Source organism: Aedes albopictus, chromosome 1 (genome assembly GCF_035046485.1).
Source record: "Aedes albopictus strain Foshan chromosome 1, AalbF5, whole genome shotgun sequence".
Classification (NCBI taxonomy): Eukaryota; Metazoa; Arthropoda; class Insecta; order Diptera; family Culicidae; genus Aedes; species Aedes albopictus.
In genome coordinates this window covers 51,001-76,000 of record NC_085136.1, presented here as the reverse complement: position 1 = coordinate 76,000, position 25,000 = coordinate 51,001, and the positions used below count along the sequence as shown (strand labels likewise).

Sequence of the window (25,000 nt, the reverse complement as noted above, 5' to 3'; positions counted from 1 at the left end):
GGGAATATCTACAGAAGTTTCATGGGAGTTTCTGGAGGAGTTCCTTAGGAGTTCTAAGTTACTCAAAACTTTCTCCAAAAGTTCCCCGGAAATTCCTTCAGAAGTTTCTCGAGAATACCTATAGGAGTTACCCAGAAATCCCTCAAGAAGTTCCCCGGGAATTCCTCCAAGAGTTCTCCGGGAATTTCAACAGGGGTTCCCTGGGAATTCCTTGGGAACTCCCCCAAGTTCCTTCGGAATTCCTCCAGGCTTTCCTTAGAAACTTCTGGAGAAATTTTCGAGGAACTCGTGATGGAATTCTAAAGGAACTCCTGAAATAATTCCAGAGGAACTCCTGGAGGAATTCCCAAAAAAAAAACTCTTACCCGGGAACTTCTGGAGGATTTCTCGAGGAACTCCTGTAAGGATTCAAGGAAAACTCCATGAAGGATTCCTGAGGAGCTCCTAGAGAGATTCCCGAAGAATTCCTGAAACGATTCCTGGGGAAGTCCTGGAAAGATTTCCGGGAAACTCCTGGAAGGATTTCCGGGAAACTCCTGAAAGGATTTCCGGGAAACTCCTGGAAGGATTTCCGGGGAACTCCTGGAAGGATTTCCGGGGAACTCCTGGATAGGTTTTCCGGGGAACTCCTGGAAGGATTTCCGGGGAACTCCAGGGAGGATTTCCGGGGAACTCCAGGAAGGATTTCCGGAGAACTCCAGGAAGGATTACTGGGAAAATGCTGGAGAAATTCATGAAGAATTCCTGGGATATCCGGGGAACTTCTGGAAGGATTTTCGGGGAACGCTCCAGCCTCCAGGCGTTTCCCTTGAATCCCTTCAAGAGTTTCCCGAAAATCCTCCAGGAGTTCTTCATGGATTCCTCCAGGAGTTGCTTTAGAATTCCTCCAGGAATTCTCCGGGAATCATGCCAAGAGTTCTCCAGAAACCCTCTCGGAGTTCCCCGGAAATCCTTCCCTTCAGGAGTTCCTCGGGAAATCCTCTCCTTCAGGAGTTCCTCGGAAAATCCTTCCCTTCAGGAGTTCCTCGAGAAATCCTCCAGAAGTTCCGCGGGAAATCCTCCAGGAGTTCCGCGGGAAATCCTCCAGGAGTTCCGCGGGAAATCTTCCAGGAGTTCCTCGAGAAATCCTCCAGGAGTTCCTCGAGAAATCCTCCAGGAGTTCCTCGAGAAATCCTCCAGGAGTTCCTCGGGATATCCTCCAGTAGTTCTTTGGGAAATCCTTCAGGAGTTCCTCGGGAAACCCTCCCGGAGTTCCTCGGGAAATCCTCCAGGAGTTCTGCGGGAAATCCTCCAGGAGTTCTTCGGGAAATCCTCCAGAAGGTTCCCGGGAATTCCTCCAGGAGTTCCTCGGGAAATCCTCCAGGAGTACTTCTGGAAATCCTCCAGGATTCGCTAGCGAAATCCTCCAGGAGTTCCTCGGGAATTCTTCCAGAAGTTCCTCGGGAATTCTTCCAGAAATTCCTCTGGAATTGTTCCAGAAGTTCCTCGGGAATTATTCAAGAAGTTCCTCGGTAATTCTTCCAGAAGTTCCTCTGGAATTCCTGGAAGAATCCCCGAGAAACTTCTGGAAGAATTTCCGAGGAACCTCTGGAAGACTTTCCGATGAACTTCTGGAAGAATTTCCGAGGAGCTTCTGGAAGAATTCCAGAGGAATTTTGGAAGAATTCCCGAGTAACTACTGGAGAAATACCCAAGGAACTTCTGGAAGAATTCCCGAGGAACTTCTGGAAGAATTCCCGAGGAACTTTTGGAAGAATTCCCGAGGAACTTCTGGAAGAATTAGCGAGGAACTTCTGGAAGAATTCCCGAGGAACTTCTGGAAGAATTCCCGAGGAACTTCTGGAAGAATTCCCGAGGAACTTCTGGAAGAATTCCCGAGGAACTTCTGGAAGAATTCCCGAGGAACTTCTGGAAGAATTCCCGAGGAACTTCTGGAAGAATTCCCGAGGAACTTCTGGAAGAATTCCCGAGGAACTTCTGGAAGAATTCCCGAGGAACTTCTGGAAGAATTCCCGAGGAACTTCTGGAAGAATTCCCGAGGAACTTCTGGAAGAATTCCCAAGGAACTTCTGGAAGAATTCCCGAGGAACTTCTGGAAGAATTCCCGAGGAACTTCTGGAAGAATTCCCGAGGAACTTCTGGAAGAATTCCCGAGAAACTTCTGGAAGAATTCCCGAGGAACTTCTGGAAGAATTCCCGAGGGACTTCTGGAAGAATTCCCGAGGAACTTCTGGAAGAATTAGCGAGGAACTTCTGGAAGAATTCCCGAGAAACTTCTGGAAGAATTCCCGAGAAACTTCTGGAAGAATTCCCGAGGAACTTCTGGAAGAATTCCCAAGGAACTTCTGGAAGAATTCCCAAGGAACTTCTGGAAGAATTCCCGAGGAACTTCTGGAAGAATTCCCGAGGAACTTCTGGAAGAATTCCCGAGGAACTTCTGGAAGAATTCCCGAGGAACTTCTGGAAGAATTCCCGAGGAACTTCTGGAAGAATTCCCGAGGAACTTCTGGAAGAATTCCCGAGGAACTTCTGGAAGAATTCCCGAGGAACTTCTGGAAGAATTCCCGAGGAACTTCTGGAAGAATTCCCGAGGAACTTCTGGAAGAATTCCCGAGGAACTTCTGGAAGAATTCCCGAGGAACTTCTGGAAGAATTCCCGAGGAACTTCTGGAAGAATTCCCGAGGAACTTCTGGAAGAATTCCCGAGGAACTTCTGGAAGAATTCCCGAGGAACTTTTGGAAGAATTCCCGAGGAACTTCTGGAAGAATTCCCGAGGAACTTCTGGAAGAATTCCCGAGGAACTTCTGGAAGAATTCCCGAGGAACTTCTGGAATAATTCCCGAGGAACTCTTCTGGAATAATTCCCGAGGAACTCTTCTGGAATAATTCCCGAGGAACTTCTGGAGAATTCTCGAGGAACTTCTGGAAGAATTCCCGAGGAACTTCTGGAAGAATTTTCGAGGAACTTCTGGAAGAATTCCCGAGGAACTTCTGGATGAAATTCCTGAGGAACTCCCAGAGCAACTCCTGGAGCATTTCCCGGAGAACTCCTGGAGGATTTCCAGGGGAATTCTTGTAGGATTTCCTGAGGAAATCCTCCAGGAGTTGCTCTGGGAGTTCCTCAGGAATTTCATCCAGAAGTTCCTCGAGAATTTCTCCAGGAATTCCTCGGGGACTTACTCCAGGAGTTCCTCTGGGGAATTCCTCCAGAAGTTCATCAGGAAACCATCAAGGTGTTCCTCGAGAATTCCTCCAGGAGTTCCTCCAACAGTACCTCGGGAATTTCTTCGAGTGATTCTTGGGAGTTCCTTCAGCATTTCGTCGGGAATTCCTCCAGAGTCCTTGGGAATTTGTCCAGGCATTCCTCAGGAGTACATCCAAGAGTTCTTCGGGAATTCGTCAAGAAATTCACCTGGAATTTCTACAGATGCTCCCTGGAAATTCCTACCCGGAGTTTCTCTAGAAGTTCATCGGTAATACTTCCAGAAGTTCTCCAGGAATTCCTTTCGGAAATCCCTTATGGAGTTCCAGGGGAATTCCTCAATAACCCCTCCTGGACGTCCTCAAGAATTTGTCGGAATCTTGCCAGGAGTTCCTCGGTAATTCCTGAACGAGTTCCCCGGGAGTTCCTTTAGCATTCCCGATAAAGTTTCGGAGGAATTTCTGGGAAACTTCTGGAGAATTTCCTGAAGAATTTCTGAATAAATTTCCGAAAAAGGAAGCCTCAAAGAACTCGTAGAGGAATTCCCGAGGAACTGCTAGAGGAATTCTTGAGAACTCCCGAGGAAGTAATTGAGGATTTCCCTAGGAACTCCTAGAGGAATTTTCGAAGAACTCCTGGAGGAATTCCCGAGAGTTTCCTGGAGGAACTTCCGAAGAACTCCCGAAGGAGTTCCCGACGAATTCTTGGAGGGACTTACGGGGAACTTCTAGAGAAGGAACATCTGGAGATATTACCGAAGAACCCTTGGAGAAATTTCCGAGGACCTCCTGGATGGATTCCCGAGGAACTGCTGGAGCAATTCTTGAGGAACTCCTGCAGGAATTGCCGAGGAACACCTGCTGGAACCCGGAGGAAATCACGGAGGAATTCCTGAGGAACTCTTGGTAGAATTTCCAGGGAACTTCTGGAGAAATTCCAGAGGAACTTCTAGAGGTATTTCCTCTTTTTTCGTCTCCTCTCTTCCTATTTTTCTTGTAGAAATTCCCGAGAACATCCTAGATGGATTCATAAGGAAAATCGCAAAAAAAATCCCGAGGAACATCTGGAAGAATTCTCAAGAAGCTCTCGAAGGAATTCTGGAGGAACATCTGAAAGAAACTCTCGGAGGAATTCCCGGAAGAATTCCCGAGGAACTCCCGGAGGAATTGTCAAGGAACTCCCGGAGGAACTTTTAAAGAACTCCCGACCAACTTCCGCAGAAACTCCCGAGGAACTCTTGGCGGAATCCCCGAGAAACTCTTGGTGGAATTCCCGGGCAACACCTGGGGGAATTCTTGAAAAACTCCTCGAGGACTTCACGATAATTCCTGAAGGAGCTCCTGAGGGGATTCCCGGGGATATCTTGGAGGAAATCTTGCAGGAATTCGCGGGGATCTCCTGGGGGGCTGGAACGCCTGGAAGAATTGCTGGAGGAATTCCCGAGGAACTTCTGGAGGGATTTCCGAAGAACTTCTGGACGATATCCCGAGGAACTGCAGGAGGAATTCTCGAGGTATTGCTGGATAAATTTCCGATGTACTGCTGGAGGAATTTCCAAAGAACTTCTGGAGGAATTCACGAAGAACTCCCTGAGTAATTCCTGAAGAACTCCCAAAGAATCCAGAAGGCAATCTTCGGATTTATGATGGAATAACTTTCAGAGAAATCAAATAATTCAAAATGGAAAATCCTGAATGGATTCTACCACAAAATTTGAAGGAATTTTTGGTGATCTTCCAAAGGAATTCTCATGTCGCTCCTGGAAGTATTCCTGAGGAAGACATGGAAGGATTCCCGGCAAATTTCCGTAAGACAATTCATCATCTGGATAAATTTTGTTGGCACAGCTGGAGGTGTTCCTGAAGAACTGGTGGAGGAATTCCCAGGTAAGTCCTGGAAGTATTCCTGAGGAACCTCAGGTAGGTTTTCCGGAGAATGCTCAAAGTAAATTTGCGGCGACCTCACGGAGGGGATTTCTAAAGGAATGGTCGAGCTAATCTTGTGGGTATTTCTGGAAGAATTTCCAGGTAAATCTTTGAAGAATTTCTGTAGAACTCCTCGGAGTATTCCAAGCGAAATCCCGGAGGAAAATCAATGAAAATGCGGTTTGAATTTCAGAGGAACTCCTGGGGGAATTTCCAGTAAATTGCTGGTGAGAATTTCCGGTAAAATTATGGAGAAATTTTCGAGAAATTCAAAAAAAACCTGGAGGGAGTCTCACATTAATGCTGGAGGGATTCTTGTGGAACTCTTGGAGAGATTCCCGTAAAATTTCTGGATTGTCCCTGGAGGGTTTCCTGAGGAACTTCTCCGGAAAATTTGCGAGGAAAGTCTGAAAGAATTCCCGTGGAACAGCTGGAGCGGTCCCTGAAGAACTGGAAGAATTCCCGGGGAACTCTTAGGAACTACCGGGCAACTATAAGGAAATTTTCCCGGGGAACTCCTGAAAGATCCCCGGGGAAAACATGCACAAATTTCATGGGAAATATTAAATTTTCAGGGAAGTCCTGAAAGATTTCACATAAAAATGCTTATGAACTTAATGCAGTCTGCTAATGTTATTGCGGAATTATGGTTTGTAATGAAAAAAAGTGTCGATGTTTAAAAATCCTGTAGGGATTGTCGAGTAAATCCTGAAATAAAATCCTTGTTGATCTTGTAGAGAATTGTCGGAGAAATTCCCAAAAATATCCTGGGGATTCTCTCATATACATGCTGGAGGAATTCCCGTAGCTTCTGGAGGGAATCATGTAGATAACTGATTCCCGGGAAAACCCAGCTGTTGCGATTGTTTCCAATCAAACCCGGTTCGGTGCTTGAACTTCTCAGCGAAACTGCACTAAAGGCAAAGAAACTGCTGCGACCGTTGATATTACGCATCCGGAAAAACGCCTGTGGTGTTTCTGGAAGCACTCCTGTGGGATCCCGTGGAGCTGCTAGAGGAAATTCTGATTGCTGGATGGATTCTCGGGGAAATCTTCAAAGAACTCCAGCAGATCTGCTGCAGCGGTTGTTTCCAGCTTCAAAGTTATCCCTGTTTTTTTTTCGATGTCTCCAGTGCGTTGCCACCCTGGAATTCACGCTGGAATTGATGAAGTTTCTCAAAGGAAACTGCGGAACGAACTACACAAGAAACATTTTTTGTTTTCACGGTTTTCACTACCGGTGGAATCCACCGAGTCCAAGTTTTTTTCGCTTTTTTTTCTAAAGATTTTTTGTTTTGGTTGCGCGCGACTTGACGTTTCGCAACATAAAATATCGCCCAGCGCTATGTTGGCCGGGTTGCCAACCACAACTTTTCGGGTTTATATTACGAAACGAACTTGATATACGCTATATCACGTTCCGTTCCTAATATAGGATGACAACTGATTTGTATGGTATATCAACCCGAATAAAAATTTACATTAGCCTGACGTTAAATTTCGATGTATACATCAACATCAAGGTTTGATGTACTTCTGATGTTGAACATTAGAAAACATTACGATTCAGATGTGTTTATGCAAGGTAACATAATGTATACATCAGGAAATCAAACGTTTTTCTGATGTCAAGCAAATAATCCGAAACATCAAAATCTGACGTTTTCAAATGTTTTTTGATGTGCAAAAAACATAAAACTCTAACGATTTTCTTTTGTATGTTGATGTAAAATAACAATAGATTTGGACGTTTTCAGATGTTTCATGATGTGCAAAAACATTAGATTCAAACGTTTTGTTATGTATGTAGATGTAAAAAACATTAGAATTATACGTTATATTGATGCAAATTGAGACATCGGATTTAGATGTTTTCAGATGTTTTATGGTGTGCAAATACATTAGATTCAAACGTATTTCTGATGTATGTTGATGTAAAAAACATCAGATTCAGACGTTTCCTGATGTATGTTGACGTCAATTCTGACATTTGTTTTAGACGTTTTTAGATGTTTTATGATGTGTAAATACATTAGATTCAAACGTATTTCTGATGTATGTTGATGTAAAAAACATCAGATTCAGACGTTTCCTGATGTATGTTGACGTCAATTCTGACATTTGTTTTAGTCGTTTTTAGATGTTTTATGATGTGTAAATACATTAGATTCAAACGTATTTCTGATGTATGTTGATGTAAAAAACATCAGATTCAGACGTTTCCTGATGTATGTTGACGTCAATTCTGACATTAATTTAAAATGTTTTTAAATGTTTTATGATGTGCAAATAGATTAGATTCAAACGTATTTCCACAGAGAACAGACGTCCAAGCTCATGTAGTGCAGTTGTGTAAAGCATTGCAACGGTTGTTTTGAAATAACTGGGAATGTGTCCATTACGCGGCGCTGTCAAATTTCGAATCGGGGTACAAATTCGCCGTTGTTTTACCTTTTGGCGCTAGTGTCACCAAGTGTGCACCCTAGTATAGTTCCACCAAGAGAATGTGTTGGTTTTACTTGGAAAACATTAATTGAATTCTTGTTGAACTTGTTTCTTATTGAAAATAATGAAACCAATTATTAATGGGTTGCTCAAATTTTGTTGCTGGATTAGTGAAATAATCATAAACATCTTGTTATGTAAGCTAATACAGCTCAGAATCTGAGTAGGAAAATTTAAAGGTGCGCTAGTGAAATATTTCTTCAGAGAGCGCCATCATGGAGTCGAAACAAGTTTTTGAGTGGGAAAGTCACCGTTGATGTCGCTACTGAGCTTGTTTTTTCTTTACACAAGATTTTCAAGCAATTTTGTTCGAGCATGTTCGTCTGTTCTCTGTGGTATTTCTGATGTATGTTGATGAAAAAACATTAGATTCAGACGTTTTCTTACGTTCTTTGATGTACATTACCATTTGATACCAAGATGGATACTCATATTTGCAAAAAACAAACGTGTTCTAATGTTCTAGATTACATACCACAGTTATATGTATTGCGATTGATAGATATTGATAGATTGAAGTCATATTCTTAAATACTCGTTTTCCTTTCGATTGTCCGTCTCTAGGTCCGTCTAGAATGTCTTAGTAATGCATACATTTTGATCATAGCAGTAGCTCCCGTGCCCCATCAGTCAGTTAACTGACCTCAGCTTACCTAACATCATATGTGGCAACTCTTTAAGCGACATATTGGAACTAGTGCCGAGAACGCGAAGAGTCGTTAGACCACTGATGTAGGCGCCAAATCATGGGTGACGAATTTTACGGCGTGCTTGATCAAATTTGTAGCATTTTACACAATCTATTGGACAACAAAAGAAATTCGAATAGTTAATAACAACTTCTCATCAATACACCTATTGTCTACACCTCTAACTACATAGCACCTTACCTTACTTCCGACATGATAGATTGAAGTTATATTCTTAAATACTCGTTTTCCTTTCGATAGTCCGTCTAGAATGTCTTAGTAATGCATACATTTTGATCATAGCAGTAGCTCCCGTGCCCCATCAGTCAGTTAACTGACCTCAGCTTACCTAACATCATATGTGGCAACTCTTTAAGCGACATATTGGAACTAGTGCCGAGAACGCGAAGAGTCGTTAGACCACTGATGTAGGCGCCAAATCATGGGTGACGAATTTTACGGCGTGCTTGATCAAATTTGTAGCATTTTACACAATCTATTGGACAACAAAAGAAATTCGAATAGTTAATAACAACTTCTCATCAATACACCTATTGTCTACACCTCTAACTACATAGCACCTTACCTTACTTCCGACATGATAGATTGAAGTTATATTCTTAAATACTCGTTTTCCTTTCGATAGTCCGTCTAGAATGTCTTAGTAATGCATACATTTTGATCATAGCAGTAGCTCCCGTGCCCCATCAGTCAGTTAACTGACCTCAGCTTACCTAACATCATATGTGGCAACTCTTTAAGCGACATATTGGAACTAGTGCCGAGACCGCGAAGAGTCGTTAGACCACTGATGTAGGCGCCAAATCATGGGTGACGAATTTTACGGCGTGCTTGATCAAATTTGTAGCATTTTACACAATCTATTGGACAACAAAAGAAATTCGAATAGTTAATAACAACTTCTCATCAATACACCTATTGTCTACACCTCTAACTACATAGCACCTTACCTTACTTCCGACATGATAGATTGAAGTTATATTCTTAAATACTCGTTTTCCTTTCGATAGTCCGTCTAGAATGCCTTAGGAATGCATACATTTTGATCATAGCAGTAGCTCCCGTGCCCCATCAGTCAGTTAACTGACCTCAGCTTACCTAACATCATATGTGGCAACTCTTTAAGCGACATATTGGAACTAGTGCCGAGACCGCGAAGAGTCGTTAGACCACTGATGTAGGCGCCAAATCATGGGTGACGAATTTTACGGCGTGCTTGATCAAATTTGTAGCATTTTACACAATCTATTGGACAACAAAAGAAATTCGAATAGTTAATAACAACTTCTCATCAATACACCTATTGTCTACACCTCTAACTACATAGCACCTTACCTTACTTCCGACATGATAGATTGAAGTTATATTCAATTAAAATCAAAATTTAAGAAAAATCTAAAATAAATCTTATGATTAAGTTTTGAACTCTGTATCTAGTATCTGCGATATAGTATCTCTAGATTACAAAAACATAGATCATGTTTAAGAAAAAAATAATAATTCTCATGTAGATGCAATAGAATATATTATCCTGGACCTTCAATTTTAAGGGTGGTTAATGTTCTAAGCAAATTCCCGGTTTTTTCCCGGTTTTTCCCGGTTGTTTGCGATTCCCGGGTAATTCCCGGTTTTCCCGGATTTCCCGGTTGAGTGGCCACCCTGTTTAGAAGAATTCCTGGATGAATCTTCGAAGGATTTCCTGGAGGAATCCCTTGGGAAATCTCTGGAGAAATCCCTGAAGTAATTCCCTTGAGTTTCTTGAGGAATTTCTGAAGGAATTACTGGAGAACACCTCGAGAGAATTCCTGGAGAAATCCCTGGGGGAATCCTTGGAGAAATTCCTGGAGGAATCCATAAAGCAGCTCCTGGATGAATTCTTAAGGGAATTTCTGGAGGAATCCCTGCATCAATTCCTGGAGGAACATCTGGAAGAATTCCTGGAGGAATGCCTGGAGGAATCCCAGAAAAATTCTAGAAGGTATTGGTAGAGAAAATCCTGGAAGAATTTCTTAAGGAATCCCTGACGGATTTCCTGAATAAATTCCTGGACTCCTGGAAGAACTCCTGGAGGAATTCGTGGAAGAGTCTCTGAAGCAATTCCTGGAGAAATAGCTGGAGGAATTTTTGAAGGAATCGCTGAAAGAATTCTTTGAGGAACATCTGCAAGAATTCCTGGAAGAATGTCTGGATAAATGCCTGAAAGAATGCCCAGGAGAATTCCTGGTGGAATTCTCGGAGGAATCCCCGAAATATTTCCTGAAAAAATCTTTGGAGGAATTCCTGAGGGAAGTCCAAAAGAAATTCCTGATGAATTCCTGTAGTCTCTCTCTCTCTCTCTTCTTGGCGTAACGTCCTCACTGGGACAAAGCCTGCTTCTCAGCTTAGTGTTCTATGAGCACTTCCACAGTTATTAACTGAGAGCTTCCTCTGCCAATGACCATTTTGCATGTGTATGTCGTGTGGCAGGCACGAAGATACTCTATGCCCAAGGAAGTCAAGGAAATTTCCTTTACGAAAAGATCCTGGACCGACCGGGAATCGAACCCGTCACCCTCAGCATGGTCATGCTGAATACCCGTGCGTTTACCGCCTCGGCTATATGGAATTCCTGTAGTAATCTCTGGAAAATCCATGGAGGAATGCTTTGAAGAATTCCAGGATAAATTCTTGTAGAAATTCCTAGGGGAATTCCTGGTGGAATTTTTGGAGGAATTCCTGAAGTAAATTCTGGACGAATCTCAGGCGAAATTCCTGGAAAAATGTCAGGAAAAATTCCTCGAGGAATGCCTGGAGAAAGTTCCTGATATATACTAGAAGAATGTTAAATAGCTATTCCTGAAGAAATCACATATGGCATTCTTGGAGATATCCAGAAGGAATCCTTAGAAGAGTTCGTGGAGGAATTCTTAGAGGAATAGGGGGAGGCGGGGCAGTATGGACACCCCAAGGTTTTTGCCAGCTTTATCTGGCAAGATGTCATAAAAGTTTAAATTTTTGATACATGTGTCCTTTTTAAGTCTATTTAGCAGCTATTGTACACGAGCATAAACGAAAAAAAATTATCGACATCAAAAAATGTTTTGAAAAATGTTACTATTTCATGACCGATTTAAAACATACGGGGCAGAATGGACACCCCCATGGGGCAGTATGGACACCATGAGACTTTTACAAATTTCGTACATTATTTACACCTGTAAAGTTATTTCATTACAAAACAACTACTATGGATGAATAATACGCCAAAGTAGTTCATTTTTGTTCAGTTAATTTAAATTCAGACTGTTTTGGATAAAGCTTTGTTTTTGTCGGCATGTACAGCCGTGCCTTACAACTATTTTCCACTGTTGTCGTTTTTTTGACCAATTTGTTTCACCCTATGTCTACTATCCACTTATCCGCGAGCGGTAATGGCGGCGGTGGGCATAACCAACCGGTTTGGACTTTGACGTTTCTTGGGGGAAAGTCAAAACAGTTTCATTCTCCTTCATTCTCCTGCAATTCCCAGAGCAATCTCTGAAAAAAAAATCCTGGAGGAATCACTTAAGAGATCTCCGGAGGAATTCTTGGAGGAATCCCATGAAGAATTCCTGAAGAAACCGCAGATGGAATTCTTGAAGAAATCCTAAGAAATGTTCGTGGAGGAATCCCTTTAGCAGCTCCTGAAGTAATTCCTGCAGGCGTTTTTGAAGAAAGCCCAAGAGGAATTCCGGAATCAATTCCAAAGGGAATTCCTATAGGAGTCCATAAACAGTTCCTGGAGGAAGAACACGATTTATTCCTAGGGGAGTTCCTGAAAAAATCCAGGAGGAATTTCTGAAGGAAACCGGCACGTCCAAGTGGGTGAGTTCTTCGCGATCGGTGCGTTTTTCTTCTCCGTGCATGATTACAGTGTTCTTTCCGGTAAAGTGCAAACATCACCAGCTGATCGCAGGTAGATCTTACATCCCCACATGAGGATACGCTTACGGGCCTTCTCTGTCACAAGCAGGGCACACACATTCGTCTTCGGGCACCACAGCTTGCGGTCATCGTTGGTAACGGTTCAAACAACACCGGCGATGGAGATCGTTGCCGCGCAGCTTCATCTACTTGTCTACTCGGAACAGCGAAATTGGTGGCTGATTATTTAGTTCTGCTCATGAACAAACGACGCAGAATGATATTGTTGAACTTCGTGTGAGCTAGAAAATAAAATAAATGCACATCACAAAATCGTTCATGTTTTCCTAAGTAAATCACAATATTCGCATCGTAACTTACAGAAAAGCTCTCTGCATGCATATAGCCAAAACCACGTAATAATAATTCCAATCATTTCACTTAAGCATCCACTTAGATTATGAAGGTTCCACCGTCGCCCCTTTCACTTCGTCACAGCACAATATTGTAACGGAATCACGGAAATAATAAATACTGGATTGACTATGCACGACCGGTGGGCGGCGACGCGATCTCAACAACAGACGCCTTAAGTTTTGAAATCACCTTTTGATAGCTGGACAATCAATCAATCAGCTGCGCTCAGTACAAAATCCGACGAGGGGTGATTCATCCAATCTCTCCCATACAAACTTCAAATTGGCTTCTTTAACGGTGTTGAGATAATTCGATATTCTGAATCTGCATGTCAAACTGAGCCGAAATCCAAATTTTCATGAATTTTGGAGCCCGGGAACCTATTTAAAAATCAATTTGAAGTTTGTATGGGAGCGATTTGTCGAATCACCCCTCGTCGCAGTTTGTACTGGGCGGAGCTGTCAAACAGTTGCCCAGCTGTCAAAAGGTGATTTCAAAAAATTCTTTGAAATAGATTTTAGGTACCAAAATAAGGTTCTAAAAATCTGAAAAAAATCATAGTGGCTCAGAAAAAGGTGCTCTTTCGTATAAAATCGAAAACACAATATATTTTTCAAAATTTAAAAACCCAATTGATTTTAAAATAGGTGCCCGGGCATCAAAACTAATGAAAATTTGGATTTCGGCCCATTTAGGCGTGCATATTCTGAATAGGGAATTATCTCAACACCACTTCCTTCACCTGATATAACTATTCACTAACAGGTTATCGTTAAGAATAAATAACAAATTTCAAATTACTAAAGAATCCTACTGAAGATTAAAAAAAAAGCGACCGGAAATTTGACCAATGTAGCGACTTGCTGCCAGCCCTGCTGTGCATTTTTGCTTACCTCGCTTACCTTCGCCACAAGTACTCATCGATCTGATCCGTAGCTTCAGTTTTTCGCGCATAAGCTCCGATCCAAGCTGATCTGGATTCTCAGATCTGGATCATGTGCAGCGGTGTGCCCGGCAGTGGTTCCGAATCACGGGTCCTCCTGCATCAGCCGATTGAGATTGCTTGCTTCGCGCCGCAAAGCTTCGATCGCTTCGACGATTTTCCGTTTTGCCCCTCACTTTCCTCGTACGTTTCCGCTTCATCGAAAAATGTCTGAATGTGCTCCTGCAAACGGCTCAGTCGGCAGATACGCTGGTCGAATATTCACTCCCCGATCCGGCAGACATCGTTATTTTGTGTGCCTGCTGAATCACATTTTTCCAGGCATTTTTCCCGATTTCGTCCAAAGGATCCATTTCAACGGCAGAAGCACACTTTGGACGCACTGGTGGAGGTTGATTTTAGCCTTATTTTTCAATAATTAAACCGTTCCACAAAGATATTTCCACTATCCGGAGTTACAAAAACGCATAAAATCGAAACTATTTCACAATTCACGGCACCAGTCACGAAATTAACTCGAAAAAAATAACTTTTCTCAAAAGCGCGTTTGCCTTCTGCTGTGGAGCGAAAACACTTTGTTTTTTTTTCAAAAAAAGCGGTTGGCAGATAAAAACTACACGGAGAACTGAAGGCCCACATTTTTTGGTTAAATTCCATGGCACTCAAAATGAATAACACTCACTGAAATTCGAAAACAGCTCGTACTTTCAATTTTTTGTGGAATTTTAAATAATATTTTCAAGGTGCTCAGTAAACTCTTGCCAAGCTTGCCATGCCTAAATTATTGCAAAATATAGGCTTATGTGGATGCGCCTGCTGATTATAAATGTGTGTCTTACATCCGCCGATTTTGCGTAAGTGGCACGCATTTCTGTGTTAGGCATTTTATACGTTTGAGAAAAGTCATCTGTCGTTGCACATGCACGTGTTCATTAGTTTGACTTTTGAGCGGAGCCGTGTTATGTAGGTGATGAAGAAAACAAGTTTATTTTTAGTAAACACGGCACAGCTCAAACGTCAATTTAGTAAGCTCCATTTTGATGATTCAAGCAGATTCAAGCAGGCAACACTTGACATCAATATGAAATTTAATTCTAATGTAACGTTTTATTCTGGTGTCGTTAGATGTATTCTGATGTTTCACGTGAGCAATACTTGACATCAACATGATGTTTGATTCTAATGTAACATAACTTTCATCCGTCATTAGATGTATGCTGATGTTTCAAGCTAACAACACTTAACATCAAAATTAAAATTCATTCTAATGTAGCGCTTATTCTGATGTCATTAGATGTATTCTGATGTTTCAAATGAGCAGTGCTAGATGTTAATATGACGTTTGATTCTAATGTAACATTACAGTCATCTATCGTTAGATGTTTTCTGATGTTCCAAGCGAGCAATACTTGACATCAATGTGATGTTTGATTCTGATGTTACATTACATTTATCTGTAATTAGATGTAGTCTGATGTTTAAAGAAAGCAACAGTTGAAATCGATATGACATTTGATTTTGATGCAACATTTGAAGATGTTGTCTTTGGATGTTATATGATGTTAAATTCAACATCAAATTGAAGTTTGATTTCAATGTTACATGTAAATCTATTGTATTACTGTGTACTTAGATGTTACATTGAAGTCTGAGTACATTAGGAGAACAATGATGTACATCAAATGTTAAGGTTTTATAGATGTATGCTGATGTTTTCTACATTACAATTTCTATTCGGGAAGTAATATAGAACTTGATATAGCCTCTATATCAAGAATCGCTCTATATTACTTGATATAGGGCGCAGTGTGAACGTAGCATAATTCTATATACTTCATCTTACATGCTTCATTATTTATCCATCATTATTCACCAACATCGACTTACCCTCCCGGGGGACTTCGCTTTCTACTTACTCTCTCGGGGAAATTCACTTTTGTTTCGGCTTACCCTCTCGGAGGAATTCGTTCTTACCTTACCCTCTCGGGGGAATTCGCCTTCGCTTTCTGTTAGGGCTTACCCTCTCGGGAGAATTCGCTTTTAGCTTACTCTCTCGTGGGAATTCGCTCTTTCGTTGGGGCTTAACCTTTCAGGGAAATTCGCCTTTATTTTACCCTCTCGGGGGAATGCGCTTTTAGTTTACCCTCTCGGGGGAATTCGCTCTTTCGATGCGGCTTACCCTCTCGGGGGAATTCGTCTTTAGCTTACCCTCTCGGGGGAATTCGCTCTTTTGTTGGGGCTTACCCTTCCAGGGGAATTCGCCTTTAGCTTACCCTTTCGGAGGAATTCGCTTTTAGCTTACCCTCTCGGGGGAATTCGCTCTTTCGATGCGGCTTACCCTCTCGGGGGAATTCGCCTTTAGCTTACCCTATCAGGGGAATTCACTCTTTCGATATCGGCTTACCCTCTCGGGGAATTCGCCTTTAGATTACCCTCTCGGGGGAATTCGCTCTTTCGATATCGGCTTACCCTCTCGGGGGAATTCGTCTTTAGCTTACCCTCTCGGGGGAATTCGGGTTAATTTGCCTTCTGCTTACCCTCTCAAGGGAATTCGTTTTGCATTGTAATTTTCTATTAAAAAAAAATCAATAGTATTTAGTGGCCGGAGCCTAACGAGTAACGAAATTAATATTGATTTCTCATAACTATTGATAATTTCTCAGCCAGCAGCTCAACCAGCAGACATAAATATTTGAATCTAAAGCCTAGTATGCACCTGGTAAGAAAAGCACTCAAGAAAAAATCCCTCTAATTACCAAAGGAATTTTGACAACTGATTAGTATGGGAGGAAATGTCAGTTTTCCTTGGGGAATAATTAAACGGAACATTTTTCCGCAAGGAAAAGTGACAACTCCATTTGATTTGCCCGGCAGGCGTTACGAGCGTTACACAATTTTCATTTCTTTTCAGCTGCGGACCGCTCAAGAAATTGTGACAACGAAATCATTTCTTGACCGTTTCTTGTCCTATCCTTTTCCACAGTACTTTTCAGGTGCGTACTACACTTAAACTGGAACATATGAGGAAACATAAACGAACTTTAATTTCTTCCGCAGTTGAAGCCATTACATTGAAATTTCATCTACCCGTGCAATAGAAAATTCTGCGAACATATTCTCTTTCCGCCATAAGAAAACGTAGATCTACTACTACGATAATTTGAAAATCTACTGAGTTAACATTTCTCAGCTACATTTTACACTCGAATTTACACTAATCAAACTTATTTCGTTGATTTGTTGTGCATCCGACGTCCCTGTCATGGGCGCAAGCGAACTTGTGTACATTAGCCACTGGAAGTCGAGTGCGGTATTCAACTGTGATAATAACAAATTTGGACCGAGTCCAAATGGGTGCATATGTCGCAATAAACAAAACTCCAACAAGCGTCGTCTTCCATTTTCAACACGCAGCTTTGTTTCTTTTGATAACACAATCCACTAAATCTCAACGTATCTATTACCTGCACATAGGACAACACAAAACGATCCACTTTTTACTTTAACTCCATCACCTCAAAAAAAAAAAACAAAGAAACAAAGCAGCTGTGCCCTGCACTGAACCAAACCCCCCGCCCAAGATCGACTGAGAGGCGATACGATCACGCCCCTTAACGACATTCGGTCGGAAACCGTATGGTCCACCGACCGAATGATGTCATCTTAAAACCGGATGACAGTGATATGAAAATAGAATGTCGACCATATGGTCGAGCAACTTTGTTTTTTAGCGATTGTTAACAATAATGTCACCGCTATCTTTCTCAAAAAGCTATGTGCTTAGTGGCAAGGGTACCCTTGCGGGCACCCTTTTCAAAAAATAAGACATGTCCAGAACAGGACATGCGACGCAATATCGTCAACGTCCCGGGTGTCACGATCAAGGAACTTGTTACGCTATCGATGAATAAATTCGGTGCATCTATGTGGCCTTCGCTCTGCAACTAAAATTCATTAACATAGCGTGCGTCGACTCATACGCGAATAAGGCTGCGGCCAGAGTGGACGCGTCATGCGACGCGACGCGGTGCGGCGCGTTTTTGACGCGGCTTCCAACGCGGCTTGATAGCCACAGTGAACGCGGTGCAACGCGTCTGTTCGTAAAGCAAACTGAAAAGTTTTCATAATTTCCGTCACCTTTGCACATGAATACTGACAATAACTATTTTATTTATTAACTACTAGCTGTCCCGGCAAACGTCGTACTGCCTGCCTACTGCGTTTTTTGACATGCAGCTCCGTAGAAAAATGCCCCGCACAATGAAATTTCAAACTTTCTCGTTTTCGGTGCTTTACCGGTCGATTTTTCTAATTCTTTTTTCGCACGAACACGTCGGAGACCTGCACGAATAAAACACTGAAAGAATGGTGCAGATTCGTTGGCCCGTTTCCGAGCCTATTCGTGTCATACAAACACCATTCCATTTTTATTTATATAGATTTTATTAAACTGACCATAATTAGGTCATCTTTCAAAATACAACAAACGGTGAGAAGTTTTGATAAGATTTTTTGGATATTGGATCACTTCACACCATCAATGTATAATTTCCAACTCGGGTTGCAGAGACAGATTGTGACAGGTTCGCCTTGACAACCAGTAGCACACAATCAAAGTGAGCTGTCTCCTCTCTATCGGTTTAAGAGTCATAACATTTCAACAGTTTTCTAGAGGTTTTTGATGAAAAATTTCCAAGAAATATGTGATTATTGTGCTCAACCTAAAATTAAAAATGAACCATTTATCTAAATTTACCTTTAAATGCTATTTACTTCTGATGATTCAAAAGAGGTGTACATTTGGGACAATGATGATTCCCTAACCTCAAATCTACCCGTCCTTTAGGTACAAATTTTGAAATTTTATGAACAACAAGATTTAACGTATACAACAAGAGCTACCACAGGGTTGTATACGTTAAAAAATGGCGCCCTTCGTTTATTTTTAAACAGCAAGGCAATGGAACAAGTTTGTTAACTCAAAATAGTATATTTTTATTTTGAAACTATTTTTTAAGCTTACAGCCCTAGTAGAATACTTTGAGATAGTAAAATAAACGAGAGGGTGCAAACGCCTTTTTGTGCATGAAACATGGTAGGGCTAATGTGAAAGCTCTGCTTGTAATGGGTGTAGAATGACAGAAATTTCGATTATTTCCGTTAAGTCTTTAGTCATAAATTCAAAGGAATTCCTGATTTTGATTCACAGAATAGGTGATAAGTGAGGTTACGAGACGCCACCGGATAATAAACATGTGGTATTATTCATGTTAATATTTTAATATTGGGGTCTCCAGTTAGCCTAGTGGTTAAGGCTATGGATCGCCAATCCGGAGACGGCGGGTTCGATTCCCGTTCCAGTCGGGAAAATTTTCTCGACTCCCTGGGCATAGTGTATCATTGTACTTGCCTCACATTATACAAATTCATGCAATGGCAGGCAAAGGAAGCCCTTCAATTAATAACTGTGGAAATGCTCAAAGAACACTAAGTTGAAGCGAGGCAGGCCAAGTCCCTGTGGGGACGTAGAGCCATAAAAGAAGAAGAGATTTTTTACATTCACATTTAAATGCATTTGAAAAACAATTTCGTAAAATAACCGCCATGATTTGGTAAAAACGGACGAAACCCACACAAAAATACAAAATTCTCCGCGCGAACCGCGTGACTTCCGCATCAAAAACAGTGCATGCACTGTTTTGTCGTGCGTCGCGCGGCTAAACGCTTTCCGCTTCGCATCGTTCCGCGCACACTCTGGCATGTTATGATTGTTTTCCCTGTATTCCAATGAACGGAGTTCTGCCGCGCGTCGACGCGCGACCTGTCAAATGCCGCATTGCACCGCGTCGCGCCGCGTGACGCGTCCACTCTGGACGGCACCTAAGATGATCGTCATCCGCTGTTTGGGATGATTGCCGTATGACTGATTCGTCATTCGAAAACACGATTTTGATAATTTGGACTGGATGGTCGGACAAATCAGTCGATTTCGGGATGGGGTTTTCGTTCAGTGTGGGGATGCGATCGGCGCGGATCTCAGAAAAATCCCCCTTCAGTTCCTCCTATCCTTCATATGACGCAATCATCCATTACGCCATTATTACCGCAAAAATTCACCAACCAAACAAAACGCAACATTTTCTGGGAGCTTACTTACCGGCTGTGCCATTGTAGTGTCCGGAGGAAGGGATTGACACACCTGGAGCAGCAGATTCCTCCGATTCTGACCTGCGTTTAGCAGAGCTGAGAGTTGCACAACTCTCTCGTTCAATTTACTCTACAAGACTGAAGCATCTTTTCATTTTCACCGTTTGCTTTGATTTTCTGAAAGCGCTTTGCCCCTGCCAATGCTATATGCCCTGTTTCTCACTTTCTCAGTACCCCTCTCAATCCTTACACTTACTTCCTCGCTTTCTTTCTCGTCACCAGTGAGATACTTGTTCAGTTGACAATTTCTACTACTGTAGTAATAATAATAATTTTCCAAATCAGCACGGCCTACTGAATTTTATATCAAACTACCACAGTGAGCATGAAGGCTTCCACAAAAGTATTTCAATTATTCTGGAATTCAGATTTATTTGGATTCGGATTTTTGTGGAGATATTTTTTGCAAGAAAAACGTTTCTGAATGATTAAACCTTGGATTAAACATTAGTAGTACTCCAGGTAGTACTTAATCAATCTTGCAAACTATACCTCCAGAAAATGAATTCAGCTTAAATAGTGTTTTGTGAATGGTTGTTTTATTCTTGCCGAATTAATCGTTTCGACTTGTTATTTGTTCGATCAGTTTAAAATCACTGGTTATCTATCTTATGTTAAAATAATCTTAGCTTTGTGTAAAAAATAACGTTACAAACATCAGGTAATTTATATCCAATACTTTAAAACTTAAACCAATAAATATTTCTGTTTTACATATACGTACAATCTACAAACTACACACTAAACTCTAAGTAGCAATTCCCAAAGGGGCGCGCTTCTTCAATCGCTGTCCACGCTGCTTTGGCTGTTGGGTAAACCGAACGAAGCTAAAAGTAAACAATGAGAAAGTTAAGCCTAATCCGACTCCCACCCTGCCAGCAGGGGTTCTCCGGATCGCTTACATTTACTGCGACGAATGTCATGGACGAACTGCATCAACTGGTTCCGTTCCGTGTCGCTGGAAGTCCGCAGCACCGCGGTCGATACCTGTCCGACGGCGTTATCCAGCATGCGGCGGGCCATCCGACGGTTCGGAAGTGTAACGGTTACCGTAACCGGATCGATGTCGCAACGCCGCGTGCCGGATTCCTCTTTGATCTGGATACCTCCGGAAGATTGCGAGTGGAGAAGTGTTCCCGAGTGGTACCGCACGACCTTTTTACCACGTTTGGCCTCCCACGGTTGGGCGGCTTTACGCTTACGAGATGACTCCTCCATGACGGCTTTCTCCTCGTTCATCATGTCCCGTTTGATGTTGGTGCAGATCTTGATCTGGAACACCTGACGGCCGAGGATCCGTCCGGTTTGGTCTTCCAGTGTAAAAACTAAGGCCGTAGCCCGCCGGTTAATGTTGCGGCAGGAGTTCTGGCAAACGAACTCCAACGTGATGCCTCCTTTGGCCGAATGGCCCATGGGAATCAGAACGGCCAATCGCTCTTCGAAGGTTTTCCCATCTTTGGTGCCGGTGTAGTTGACCTGTTCGTTCTTACAACGAACGACATGTGTTTTGATGAAATCTGGAATATCTTGGTTGTCGCTGCAGCGATGATTGTCGCACCGCGACACCGGAAGATGACGGTCTTCCGGCGTGGAGCAGACCAGCATGGCTCGGACTAATGTTTCCCGATCGAGGGACGACAACAGGGAAATATTAAACGTGCAAGTGTTTCCCATTTTAACAAAAAGTTTCTGTAGCTTCCTTGAAAACATCCAGCTAGTCTTGTCGCTGGTTTCACTCGGTAGACTGACTTGGAAGTTGATCCATGACAGTGCCATCGGGTCAACCGATGGAAACTGACGCAAATGCTCTAGATTCGTGCTTGTTGGTTTGGTTTCGTCCATGTTACTGGCAAGAACTTCCACATCAATGGTTTCTCCCTGAGCTAGATTCTCCAAACTTTTAATCGCAATGGGCAGTTCGTAATCCTGTGAGGCGGTGGCGAAATCACCATTTATCAGCACCTTACTAGCATCATCGGCGAAGGTTTGACTGTTGAAGAGCTCCATCGTCTGGCTGTCCCAATCCTTGAGTTCATAGTTCGGAGGCAGCTGCAACTGCTGCTGTTGGATGACAGAAGTCCAATTAGAGGTGACGAAATAGCTTCCCATTGGAAACGCGCTACCACTTACCGAATTTCCCGTCAGCGGAAACATCTCCTCGTCGCTGGCCACTCTGAGAACAGAATAAATGTTGATTAAAATCACTGTCTGCCGTTTGAGCCAAAGAACTCACTCAATCTCCTCGTTGTAGGTTTCGGTCTTCAAATCCTGCGAATCGACCATTTTCGATTGGTTGCGTACGGATTGTTTGGAATTGCGACTAAAATTGATATGACACCAGCTGCCTGCTGCTCAGATGAAAAACCGCCACCGTCTGAAACGATTGTATGAAACAGACAAGTTAAACACACACTAATCCGTTGCACTTCACATTTCTCTATCAGTACGTGTTTATTGATGTGTGGCCCCGCGTTGAAATGATGCAACACTTTGTTTTGGTGTGAGTTGCATACGCATAGTAGGCTGATCGCGCGAAACAAAACAACACTTTGTCGCTTCTAGTCGGAGTTTGTTTGTCCTTTTTATCTCAAAACGTAGGTCTTTTCTCGTTCGCGTGATTTTAGGCTTTTTCGTCCATTTCCAATTAGATCGCTAGCGGGCTGTCAAGCTGACAGGCTGTCACATCAAACTCTACATTAGGGCTCGTCTTCGGGATGCACTAGTGTGCGTGCGTATGCAAAAAGTGGTCAATTGGAGTTACTGTCAGTTTTTTTTGCCGTCTGTCCAGATGAATGCCAAACATGTTCGCACAGGTTTCCATTGGTGTTGTTGTTGTTGTTTGGGGGTGCGTGAAGTTGGAAAATGTTATCAGCAAAGATGCTTTTTTGAAATCAAATCAGAAATCAGCTGTTTGTTTTACTTATGTAAATTTCACTTCCACGAATTGCATTTTTCCCAAGGTCTAGTTCTCAGAAAACCGGCTTCGATTGCAATTACTCTCCGTAAGAGTATTTTTAAACTTCTTTCAATGTCAGATTTGTTTGTCTAATTTTCAATCACCTGTGATGAGTCACTTTTTTGCGAGAAAGAAAAATGGAAAAACTTGTCTTCCAATAAAATGGCGATCGCATTGTCATTCGAGATGCGTCGGGCCCCCTTAATTCTAAAGGAGGCCCGACGTTTTCAAACGATTCATTCCTTCCGGAATCAAATCGGTCGCCGGAACTTTTCCTCCGCCGTAAATCGCCGCAGAGCTGCACTTACCTCCGTTCCAGACAATATTCGACAGTTTCAGAGTTCGACTTGCTCCGTTTTCCGACCACTTTTGTTTGACTCCTGGCAGGAAATCCGCTTTTCAGCGGATTGGAGCTTTAAATCCCGATTTTCACTTTCCGGCAAACTAACTGGTGTTTTCACTTCCACTTGAACTTGAACCGGAGCAGCTATTGCACAAGACTTGTTAATAGGAGGACTGACGGCGACCGACTGACGGACGACGGGTGGTTCGCGAGCGATGCACAAAGCAAGCGCTGATTTTTCGCTTTGCATAGAGCTGTGCTCATAGAGCAAAATAGCGGTTGTTGCTATGATGCACGGTAAGTTGGTGACACTCAGAATGTGTCGGAAAATAATTCGTCAATCCAATCCAAATCCAATCCAAATCCTATCGAAATCCAATCCAAACCCATTCCAATCCAAATCTAATCCAAATCCAATCCAAATCAAATCCAATCCAAATTCAATTCAAATCTAATCCAAATCCATTCCAAATCCAATCCAAATCCAATCCAAATCCCATCCAAATCCAATCCAAATCCAATCCAAATCCAATCCAAATCCAATCCAAATCCAATCCAAATCCAATCCAAATCCAATCCAAATCCAATCCAAATCCAATCCAAATCCAATCCAAATCCAATCCAAATCCAATCCAAATCCAATCCAAATCCAATCCAAATCCAATCCAAATCCAATCCAAATCCAATCCAAATCCAATCCAAATCCAATCCAAATCCAATCCAAATCCAATCCAAATCCAATCCAAATCCAATCCAATCCAAATCCAATCCAAATCCAATCCAAATCCGATCCAAGTCCAATCCAAATCCAATCCAAATCCAATCCAAATCCAATCCAAATCCAATCCAAATCCAATCCAAATCCAATCCAAATCCAATCCAAATCCTATCGAAATCCAATCCAAACCCATTCCAAACCCAATCCAAACCCAATCCAATCCAAATCCAATCCAAATCCAATCCAAATCCAATCCAAATCCAATCCAAATCCAATCCAAATCCAATCCAAATCCAATCCAAATCCAATCCAAATCCAATCCAAATCCAATCCAAATCCAATCCAAATCCAATCCAAATCCAATCCAAATCCAAATCCAAATCCAAATCCAATCCAAATCCAATCCAAATCTAATCCAAATCCAATCCAAATCCAATCCAAATCCAATCCAAATCCAATCCAAATCCAATCCAATCCAAATCCAATCCAAATCCAATCCAAATCCAATCCAAATCCAATCCAAATCCAATCCAAATCCAATCCAAATCCAATCCAAATCCAATCCAAATCCAATCCAAATCCAATCCAAATCCAATCCAAATCCAATCCAAATCCAATCCAAATCCAATCCAAATCCAATCCAAATCCAATCCAAATCCAAATCCAATCCAAACCCAATTTAAATCCAATCCAAATTCAGTCCAAATCCAATCCAAATCCAATCCAAATCCAATCCAAATCCAATCCAAATCCAATCCAAATCCAATCCAAATCCAATCCAAATCCAATCCAAATCCAATCCAAATCCAATCCAAATCCAATCCAAATCCAATCCAAATCCAATCCAAATCCAATCCAAATCCAATCCAAATCCAATCCAAATCCAATCCAAATCCAATCCAAATCCAATCCAAATCCAATCCAAATCCAATCTAAATCCAATCCAAATCCAATCCAAATCCAATCCAAATCCAATCCAAATCCAATCCAAATCCAATCCAAATCCAATCCAAATCCAAATTCAATCCAAATCCAATCCAAATCCAACCAAACATTAATCCAAATGTTTCTAAGTGCAAACGAAATTGTAACACAGAGAAATTGTAATTCAATGCGTTTTTTACACGTCTAAGTTTATTGCATCTGAAATTCTCGATTATAATATTTTGCATTTAAAATCGATAGGACTCA

At 42.1% G+C, this 25,000-nt stretch overlaps 1 protein-coding gene across 2 annotated transcripts; it reads right to left on the bottom strand.

Annotated features, from left to right (window-relative positions):
• Positions 1 to 20,309: 20,309 nt before the first annotated feature.
• Positions 20,310 to 22,800, bottom strand: LOC109417417 (cellular tumor antigen p53). 2 transcript variants are annotated; one of them, XM_062842682.1, is made up of 4 exons: positions 22,026 to 22,800; positions 21,923 to 21,965; positions 20,695 to 21,850; positions 20,310 to 20,619 (listed from the first exon to the last, which is right to left on the bottom strand). In XM_062842682.1, the coding sequence occupies exons 1-4, from the start codon at positions 22,073 to 22,075 to the stop codon at positions 20,573 to 20,575; spliced, it is 1,296 nt and encodes a 431-aa protein (XP_062698666.1). In that variant the 5' UTR covers positions 22,076 to 22,800; the 3' UTR covers positions 20,310 to 20,572. The 2 variants fall into 2 exon arrangements, with proteins under 2 accessions (XP_062698666.1, XP_029720341.2); XM_029864481.2 differs by having other exon boundaries at positions 20,695 to 21,853; positions 22,026 to 22,791.
• Between the last annotated feature and the right edge of the window lie 2,200 nt (positions 22,801 to 25,000).

Coding starts and splice junctions, on each gene's coding strand:
- LOC109417417 (XM_029864481.2), bottom strand. CDS start 22,075: ATGGTCGATTCGCAGGATTTGAAGACCGAAACCTACAACGAGGAGATT. Junction 21,966..22,025: donor ACCTACAACGAGGAGATTGA/GTGAGTTCTTTG, acceptor TTCTGTTCTCAG/AGTGGCCAGCGACGAGGAGA. Junction 21,854..21,922: donor TTCCGCTGACGGGAAATTCG/GTAAGTGGTAGC, acceptor GTCATCCAACAG/CAGCAGTTGCAGCTGCCTCC.